The sequence below is a fragment of the Hippoglossus hippoglossus genome, chromosome 8 (assembly GCF_009819705.1).
Source record: "Hippoglossus hippoglossus isolate fHipHip1 chromosome 8, fHipHip1.pri, whole genome shotgun sequence".
Classification (NCBI taxonomy): domain Eukaryota; kingdom Metazoa; phylum Chordata; class Actinopteri; order Pleuronectiformes; family Pleuronectidae; genus Hippoglossus; species Hippoglossus hippoglossus.
The window spans coordinates 15,413,662-15,423,417 of NC_047158.1; the positions used below are offsets into that span (position 1 = coordinate 15,413,662).

General features: G+C 42.4%; 3 protein-coding genes across 3 annotated transcripts; 1 reads left to right on the forward strand and 2 right to left on the reverse strand.

Moving 5' to 3' along the window:
* Nucleotides 1-1,908: 1,908 nt before the first annotated feature.
* Nucleotides 1,909-2,859, reverse strand: LOC117766333 (methionine-R-sulfoxide reductase B1-A-like). The gene is made up of 4 exons (XM_034593261.1): nt 2,711-2,859; nt 2,454-2,596; nt 2,202-2,316; nt 1,909-2,122 (listed from the first exon to the last, which is right to left on the reverse strand). Exons 1-4 carry the CDS (start codon nt 2,772-2,774, stop codon nt 2,091-2,093), a joined length of 354 nt encoding a protein of 117 aa, XP_034449152.1. The 5' UTR covers nt 2,775-2,859; the 3' UTR covers nt 1,909-2,090.
* Nucleotides 2,860-3,165: 306 nt separating this feature from the next.
* Nucleotides 3,166-5,424, reverse strand: LOC117766672 (methionine-R-sulfoxide reductase B1-A-like). Its single transcript, XM_034593944.1, has 4 exons — nt 5,285-5,424; nt 4,420-4,562; nt 4,205-4,319; nt 3,166-3,767 (listed from the first exon to the last, which is right to left on the reverse strand). Exons 1-4 carry the CDS (start codon nt 5,337-5,339, stop codon nt 3,748-3,750), a joined length of 333 nt encoding a protein of 110 aa, XP_034449835.1. The 5' UTR covers nt 5,340-5,424; the 3' UTR covers nt 3,166-3,747.
* A 1,831-nt stretch (nt 5,425-7,255) lies between these two features.
* On the forward strand, nt 7,256-9,641 carry LOC117766700 (zinc finger protein 271-like). Its single transcript, XM_034593986.1, has 2 exons — nt 7,256-7,775; nt 8,149-9,641. Exons 1-2 carry the CDS (start codon nt 7,496-7,498, stop codon nt 9,186-9,188), a joined length of 1,320 nt encoding a protein of 439 aa, XP_034449877.1. The 5' UTR covers nt 7,256-7,495; the 3' UTR covers nt 9,189-9,641.
* Nucleotides 9,642-9,756: the final 115 nt, after the last annotated feature.

The following is a 9,756-nucleotide window of genomic DNA, read 5'->3' on the forward strand; positions in this document are numbered from 1 at the left end:
GGAGACAGATGTTTGGCCAGTGTACGTACTTGTGTCTGAAACATGTGGAGGGCAGCACCACGATGTGTGGATGGAGACACCGTACATAGACGGCAGATATTACTCCTTGATGAAAGGCGTTTTCTCTCTTTCTGTTAAAGTCCCGCATTCAGGAGCTTTTATTCCTTCCACAGAGCGATCACAGCTTCTGTGGTGTGTGAAGCAGAGCCGCTGGATGACAGATGTTTCTGGGGAATGTTGCCTCAACAAACGTGGGTATACTGCCATGGCATGTGGACGCAGAACGAGACACCACTGCTCAAAAACAGAAGCAGGTGCAGTGCCCGTAAACATCCACATCCAAGCGACGAGCTCACATAGGTTACAATTGAAACAAGATGTCCCCTGAAAGAGTCAGCCTGGCACGCATATGTGCAGTCGGACCTCGAGGCTCGGCCTTCGGGAGCGGGGACGGCTTTGGAGCCATCATGGTTTAATGGAGTTAAGGATCATGTCTGCAGGATGAGCCCCAGAGGTCAGTGGAAGAGAAGTGGGGTCTGTCTCATGATTCTATCAAAGGATTACCACTTCCTCCTTCCTGTTTACTTCCACTTGGCCATACAGCTGCGCCCAGAATCCGACCTGAAGGAGTGTTCGTGCAGATAGCCAACGTCAATTACAGCCCTGGGTTCAGAGCCATTTCCTCTTCATCTCTCATTCTCACATTTAGTTTATCTTTGTGTTTTGGTGGATTTGTAACTTCCTCCAGACTTCACCCCCCCCCCCCGAGGACACTTCAGTCTGTGTGCCAGCTGTGTGGCAATACAACACACAATGCACAACAACGTCTGATCAGGCACTAATGAAGAACTTGAGGTAAGATGATCGCACTACTCGCCTTGTATTTTCTATTAGACTTTATTTCTGATCGTGGTGGCAGCTGATCATAGACTATGATTACAACTAGACTGCTTATATACACTATGCCTACTCACATATTCTACCATTACTGGCAATAACTCGTCTATTTCAATTCATTGTTGAATTTCAGTCATTGCTGCTCCCTTCATCTCTATCAGACATAAATCTATCTATGTGTCTATCTATCTATCTATCTATCTATCTATCTATCAGCTGCTCCCTCTGAGATGAAGGGAGAAAAAGAACAGTGTCTATCACAGGAAATGAATGCTGTCTATGCTTTAATTTTTTTTTACTATCACAGAGCATTGCCGTCTATGAATGTTTGCACTTCCTCTCTTAATCCCCGGGCTGCCACTGAAGCTTTCATCTCCTTCTGTGATCTCTCTCGCTCTTTGAAATGAGCATCTCCACACCTGCTCATCCCAGACACTTAAACAGCACCGGAGCTGTTGAGCGTTCTCTCTCTCTCCCCCTTCACCCCGCATCCTCCCTTTGTTTAGAATTCCACCGCTCGCTCCGGCCAAGAAATGCTTTTCTGAGTTACCTGGAAAACTTTGCAGAGTAGGGAAACATAGAAGCTCCCCAAGAAGTAAAGTAAGTTTTTTGTGCAGATGAGTTTGTGAGTCTGCTTTTTGAAACAGGCCCCTGGCTTTGGGGGGGGGGGGGGGGGCAGCAAGTGGACACATTTCTCCTCACTTTAAACCTTTGCCCAGCTCTGTACATCTCTATTATTTCCCCATATGTATGTCCACAGTGATGCATTACAGTACAGAGTATAGTTTTTAGGACAGATAGCACCATCATCTGAAAGAAATATGCAACTGCACATTTGAGGAATGCTTTGAGGTCTGTAATGTACATTTAACATGTGGTAGATTCATTTGAACTGAGGCCTGCAAACAACGTGCAAAGCTTAGACAAGCGAGCTCCGTATTCTCGTAACCATTAAACATCTTAAAGTCTTTGCCAGAGATGGAGGTTAAGCATTAAATCACAGAGTACAAATTAATGTGGCTGAGTCTACATGACCCAGTTACTGTTTTTTAATGGTTTACAAAAAGTAACTCAGACCGGTCTGTTCTTTCTGCTCAGTGAGGCCAGGGTCCATCAGTGCCCTGGAGACCGACATGGTTTTATCACAGAGCACGTCATCCACTGCCTGCACCTGCAGCAGCAGAGCTTCTCTTCTACTGCTCACCTTTCTGTTCATCAACCTTTTCTGTGGGGTTAGAGGAAGATGATGAGGGTGGTGAGCTTCTTTAGAACTAGCCACACAGAAACCACATAGACTCACTCACCTTTAGGGATGAACACCAGTGAGCTGCTGAATATTCAGAAGCGTGACAGACCCTCTCTCGGTCCGTCATACAAGAACTCGTGGCCCAATCCATTGCCACACTTTCCACAACAAACCTGGGACAAATAAATCCAGAAGATTCAAGTCGAAAAACAATTCATTTAGATCACAGTTAATAACAGGTACATTGTTGAAATAAATTCCACATCCTAATTCAACAAATATTAAGTAATGCTACTTTTGCATTATCTACCTTTAGGGGTCCCCATGCTTCAGGCTGTTTGGAGACACTGTCCTCGTGGATTGTTTCTGAGAAAGCTGGCCAAGGAGAGGAGTGCTCAAACTTTGACCTGCTGGAAAATAACTTGTGCCCACATTCAGAACACACGTATATGCCTGAGAAACAAAAAAGAACCAGGGTTTTATTTTTGTTGTTGTTGTTGTTGTTGTGCTACAGCAGGGCTGCATTCACCTTGACTTTAAACCTTGCTCTTTATTTTTGTCACTCACCAGGCTGGAAGTGATTTTTCCATTCTTCTCCCCCAGAAAAAGAACAATATGACATTTCATCCATGTCTCAGTCCTTTAAAACCAAGACTAGTTTCCCTTCAGTTAGTTCAGCAACATGCTCACAAAGAACCACGCGGCCTAAGCTGGAAAACTACCCCCCCCCCCCCCCCTGCATGTCCAGGTCATGTGTCAACAGCTCCCTCCTGCTTGTGCAACACCTCATCATATTCTCATTGCTTCCACATGATGGCAGTGCTTACATGGCTGAGCAGTAGAGGCAATGTCAAGGCCAAGTGTGCCATTGCAATCTTGAAGAATGTTTATTGATAACACGTGTCATTTAATAAATATAATGATCACATAATTAGTACGGCAATTAATAAAAAGAAACGGAAGACTTGAATTACAGCGCTTTCATTTCCTCCAGGAAAAAGAAACAACAAGATTAACAGCAGGAATTTTAGTGTTGTTTTTTATTCAAATATATTTATTTCTGTTCTTGCATATTACTTAGTTTGAACCCTCACATTTCAGGAGTGACGGCAGTAGCCAGCGACACTGTTAGCATTACCGTCAGCATTATTTCCCTTGAATGAAAATGTGATTTATATTTCGTGATTTTCTACACTCCCATCAAACTAAAAACACATTGTTGACAATTTTAATTAAAAAAATACATCATGAGTCCATTTGTAAAAGGTCAATCTAGTCTTAGATTTCAGTCTCCCAGTGAGATATAGCTTAAAGAAACTGCACAAGAGACAATCAATGTCAATCAGCATTAAAACTGATAAGAGTAACTGCGACATCAGGGAAGTGTTCCGGTTTACTGAGTTTGTGTTGATTGCATAATACAAAAAAAAGCTGCTGAGACCCGTCTTCTGTTCTAGCTGTCCAGTGAGGCCATCCATCCTTCAGAGGCCTGGAGCTCCCAGACCGGGCTTTGTTCCAGGACTCCTCATCCGCTGGCCGCACCTTCAGCCGCTCAAAGACACTTCCACAAGTCCAGCAACGCGTCCTCCACCCACCAGCTCACCTTACTGTCCATCAACCTTATCTGGGGAGAGCAAAGAGAGGCAGGGACATGTGGGGTTGTGAAGGAGCTGTTTTCCAGCAAACGCATCTAAATCTTTACCGTCTGTTGAATCAGGAAAGATGGTAACTGTCTATGACGACCTTGGGGGATACATCAATAATACAAGTGGACTTTATCTGCGTTATTTCATTTAAGGCACATACTAAATCGTCGAGTTTGACATAGTTTTAAATTAAAGTATGCAAAAATCAGCTCACCAGCATGAATTCCCGATTAACAATTCTTTTACATGGTATAGGGTATAAGGTATAAGGAAAAAAACTTAAAACTTGGTATCAAAACACATTTAAAGAGTAAAAATGGCTGTATAAGAGGTTGCATTACTACACTCAAGTTATTTCTGCTCAATGGAAACTTAGAATATAGAAACTTCTGTGTTATGATCTGACTGTTTGTACCTTTAGGGACGAACTTCAGTGAGTTGCTGAATATTCAGAAGCGAGACAACCCTCTGGATGGCCCGTCATTCACGAACTCATGGCCCAGTGCATTTCCACACTTCCCACATAGCACCTGGAACAACACGTCACACACACATGTGAATCAGGAGTTTGTGTCACGCTAGAGTTTTACCCTCGGCATCCTCGGAGGGATTCAGGTTATCTGTGGGTACCTTGTACGCTCCAGGTCTCTCCTTGTGTTTAGACACACTGTCTTCTTGGACGGTCTCTGTGAAGGCCGGCCAGGGGGACGAGTGCTCATACTTGGAGCGGCTGGAGAACAGCTGGTGATCACACTTGGTGCAAACATAAATACCTGAGAAGTAAAGTATGAGAAGTTATTATGAGAGTAAATATATTAATATCTATCAGACTTCAAATTACTTTTACACAGGGGACTATATAAGTATAAATATATTGTGGTTACTTGTGATATTAGGTTGCTGTCACTTCGGAATATATTTTAAATGAGCTTAGTATATTAATGCATCAAATCTAATATTTATTTTAAATATTTATTTTGTTTTTTAGTATGTAGCTTTTTATGTTAATTTTAACGTTTGTAAAGTGTCTTCGAGAACTGTGAAAAGCGCTCTATAACTAAAATGTATTATTATTATTATGAACAATGCATCTGTGTTTATTTAAAAGGTGAGTTTCTTAAAAGTTGGTGCAACTTCTCGTTACTTAAGCGAACTAACAACCTGTTTGATAACACAGCTGTTGTGTAACAGCAACATGCGTAACAAAAGGTTTACGAGCTCACATTGTTTCTTCGGTATTTCCCTGCCTGTACTTTCATTTTCTGTCACCGTGTAAAAAGTGTCAACGCTTCCTAGAAGTTTATATCCATAGCGACAGTCTGCAGGAGCACAGAGGGAAGATACGGACACATACACACTGATGTTTACAAAGTTAGTCGCTCTTACAGGTGGTCGTTAGCTAACTGTGCTAGTTATGGTTCACTCCACTTCTGCTCAACAACAACTGTTCCGCGTAGAAACTTGAAGTACAATGAAGTAAAAGTTGTGAAGGTACCTGGTTTGAAATGGTCTTTAAAAACCTCCCCGCCGAGGAAAGAGCAGAACGACATCACTTCGCTGCTGAGTTCGTCTGAGGAGCTTCTTTCTGTGAGTCTGGTGGCAACAACACCACTTCCGGTGAGTGAATCCTCCTTCAGATTAAGACCAGAGACCGTCATGAAGCCGCGTGCGTGTGTTTGTGTGTGTTTGTTGTGTAACCATGGCGATGCGGTCATGTGAATGAATGACGTCACACGGAACTGGCTTCACTTTTCATTTTTTTAAAACGATATTCAAAAGGTTACACAGAGTACTACAGTACACAGAGTACTGCACCAACACAGAGTACTGCACCAACACAGAAATAGTAGAAATAGTAGAGCAGTACACAGAGTACTATAGTATACAAAGAATTACAGTACACAGAGTACTACTGTACACATAGTACTACAGTGCATAGGGTATTACACAGTACTACAGTGCATATAGTACAGCAGCGCTCACAGTACTACAGCTACACAGAGTAATGCAGTACATAGAGCACTACAGTACTAGGAGTACTACATTACACAGAGAACGGCAGAACATATTAGAGTCTTACAGGACACATAGTACTGCAGTACAAAAAGGAGAGCAGTTACACAGAGTACTACAGTACACAGATAATTAAAGGTACACATAGGACTACAGCTACAAGAGTACTGCAGTACATAAGGTATAGCAGTTACACATAGTATTACAGTCACAGTGAGGGCAACCATCTGTTTTGATATGACGCTCTTATTGTGAAGGATGGGAACCTGGTGTAGCACTGAGGTAACCTCTGCCTGTTGGATCTTGGCTGCTGAGAAGAGGATGAAACAGTTGATCTTGAATATTTTCCACTCATATTTTCTCTTTGCTGTTTGAGCCATGAACGCCTCCAGGTTTAAACTGAAGTCGTTCCTCCACCAGCGGCTGTTCCTGGCGGGGGAGGAGATCGTCGGAGAGATGGAGAGGACCATCACCTCAGCGCGACCCGTAGCCGGAGTGAGTCGATCCACGGGGGGGGTGGAAGGTGTGGGACACCGGCGAGTGGCAGCAGGTGAGTAACTGTTTGCTGCAGGGGGACGTTGTTGTTGATGTAGCTGCAGAAGTAGCCTAGCTTAGCCTTGCAAGTTGGCAGGGTGCACTTCATTTGCGCATGCGCACTCTACCCCACTCTCACGTTGGCTCTGCAGCAGTAGCATCAAAAACTAAAGGTAGATCACACCAGAGAAAGACAAGATGAGATGAGACTGTATCGATCCCACGCTGGGAAATTCCCTTATTATCGCAGCAGATAGTCAGAAAGATGAAGGCAAGAGAATAAAATAAGCACATATAGTTGTGTTAAAATCAATAAAACCTAATAATGAAAAAGTATAAAATGTACAGATATCATTCTAACACCTGTACGGTGATATTCAGCAGCGATCCACAAGAGCATAAGTGGATAATAAAGACTACTTGTGTTTTACTGCCCTTTATAAAAAACCCACTGAGCGACCTGCAGTGTTAGGTGTGGAGTGTTCAGGAGTGGGACAACTTTGGGATAAATACTATTCTGGAATCTGGTTGCTCTTTATGTGCAGGCTTTGTGTAACTTTTTGTTTCTGTTGCTTTAGTGGCTACAGCGTGTCCACTAACCAGCAGCACCACAGAGCCAGGAGACCAATGTGACCCCCCACTGATGCAGCAAAACCCAGGACCCTCACAAACCAGCGCGGGCCTGGACTGTAAAGACTGGAACATCAGCCCGGAAGACACAGACCTGAAGAATTCTCAGATAAAAGAGGAACCTGGGGACGAGAGTCAAACACAGGAGATGGTTTTTCCTTCTCCTGAAATCATGAAAAGTGAGCAAGATCAGCCAGAGATACAAGTGTCACATGAAATGCAGCCAGGTCCATGGAACTGCTCTGCAGTGAAGACTGAGAACAATGAGGAGCTGGTCAACAGGAAAGGAGGACCGACCAAAACGGTGAAAAGGGCTGGAAAATTATCGCAGGGAAAACGCGTAAATAACAAGAATGGCCGAGCTGTATTGCGTAAAAAGAAACTTTCCGCCAAAGATCGGAAAAACCGCAAGTTTTGCCCTTTGTGTGGCAAGTCGTATAAGCATAACGGCCCGGTGCAGAGGCACTTGAAAACACACCAAGCACAAACTGACTGCGCTGTTTGTGTGAAAAAATTCAACAACACAAAAATGTTGGTAATTCATTTGAAGCATTGTCACACCAACACATTTTTTTGTGAAGTGTGTGGCAACACATTTTCCAATAGTCGTGCTTTGAAGATGCATGAGCAAATGCACACAGGCATGAAAGCATTTAAGTGTCAAGAGTGTGGCGAAACATTTATGAATACAGATCATCTCGTTGTCCACGTGCGGAGCCATACAGGGGAAAAGCCGTATCAGTGTGATATTTGCGGTAAACGTTTTCCCCAAATTGGACAGATGAGGAGACACAGGAACAAACACACAGGTAAGAGGAGATTTGTCTGTTAAGTTTGTGAAAACGTTTCTGAGAGAGACAGAAAGTACAAATAGTCAAAACCAGTGTTAAAATCAATTAAACCTAATAATGAAAAAGTATCAAATGTAAGGATATCACTCTAGCATATATTACACTATATATATATATTCAGCAGCTACCTAAAAGAGCGTAAGTGCATAATAAAAACTACTTGTGTTTTACTGACCTTATAAAATACCCACTGAGCGACCTGCAGTGTTAGGTGTACAGTGTTCAGGAGGGGGAAAGCTTTGGGATAAATACTATTCTGGAATCTGGTTGTTCTTGTCTTTAGGTGAAGGCTTTGTGTAAATAATTGTTTCTGTCCCTTTAATTTCTACAGCGAGTCCACTAACCAGCAGCACCACAGAGCCAGGAGTCCAATGTCTGATGGAGCAAAACCCAGGACCCTCACAAACCAGCGCGGGCCTGGACTGTAAAGACTGGAACATCAGCCCGGAAGACACAGACCTGAAGATTTCTCAGATAAAAGAGGAACTTGGGGACGAGAGTCAAACACAGGAGATTGTTTTTCCTTCTCCTGAAATCATGAAAAGTGAGCAAGATCAGCCAGAGATACAAGTGTCACATGAAATGCAGCCAGGTCCATGGAACTGCTCTGCAGTGAAGACTGAGAACAATGACCGTGATGAGGAGCTGGTCGACAGCCAAGCTGTATTGCCTAATAAGAAACTTTCCACCAAAAATCTAAAAGACCGCAAGGTTTGCCATTGGTGTGGCAAGTCATTTAAGCGTATATGCGGCTTGACGAATCACATAAAAAGACACAAAGCACTAACTTACTGTGACGTTTGTGGGACAGAATTCAAATCTACGAAACTGTTGGTACTTCATTTGAAGCATTTTCACAAAAATACATGTTTTTGTGAAGTTTGTGGCAACACGTTTAGCAATGGCCATTTTTTGGAGATTCATGAGAGAATGCATACAGACATGAAAGAGTTTCCTTGTCAAGAGTGTGGCAAAACATTTAACAGTAGCGATCATCTCGTTGACCACGTGCGCACCCATACTTGGGAAACCCCGTATCAGTGTGATATCTGTGGAAAGGCATTCAGTCAGAGCCAGGACCTCACAGTCCATAAAGAAAGCCATTCTGACAAGATGCCGCATAGTTGCAGCCTGTGTGGCAAGCGTTTTAATAAGAGAAGCCGTCTCAAATCACACATGAAGCGCCATTCAGGGGAAAACCCGTACCCGTGTGATATTTGCGATAAACGTTTTTCCCAAGGTGGAAAGTTGAGGACACACAGGACCACGCACAGGAGGAGATTTGCCTGTCAAGTTTGTGGCAAGCGATACAAGTCTACAAAGGGAGTTGAGGTGCATCTGAGATCTCATGACATGTCAGATGCTGAGTGAAGAAAGTTGAATTCACTTGACCTTCTCACTTTGTAACATTGTTAAGAGAAGTGCTATGTAAATAATGTTTTAGTATTGTTAATATATCTCATAGATTGTGTGTGAGTTAGAGGAGAAAGGTTTACATGTGTTACATGATTCATCCATTTATATATAAATCATATGTTCTGACTTTACGGTCAGTCATTTCTGAAAGCATACCAGGAGTTGTTAATGGTTCATATATAATATATACACACACTTGCTGATAATCAATATTTGGGTCTGAAATAAAAGGTTGGATCTTTAAAGTGGTCTTGTTTTACTTTTGTTTTACTTAGAATTTATCAATAAATCCATTATGAATTATGAATTGAATGTAAAAATCAGATTAATAGAAGTGAAAGGAATCCCGAACGTTTTTTTTATTTATTTTGAAATGTAAACAGACAAACTGAAATTGACAAAAGAATAAATAAATATATGCAAATACATGATAAAATTCTACACAATGTTATTAGATGGATAAGGATTTTTTAAGAAGTGGGTATTTACCAGTAATTTTACCAATGATGATAGGCTAATAGTA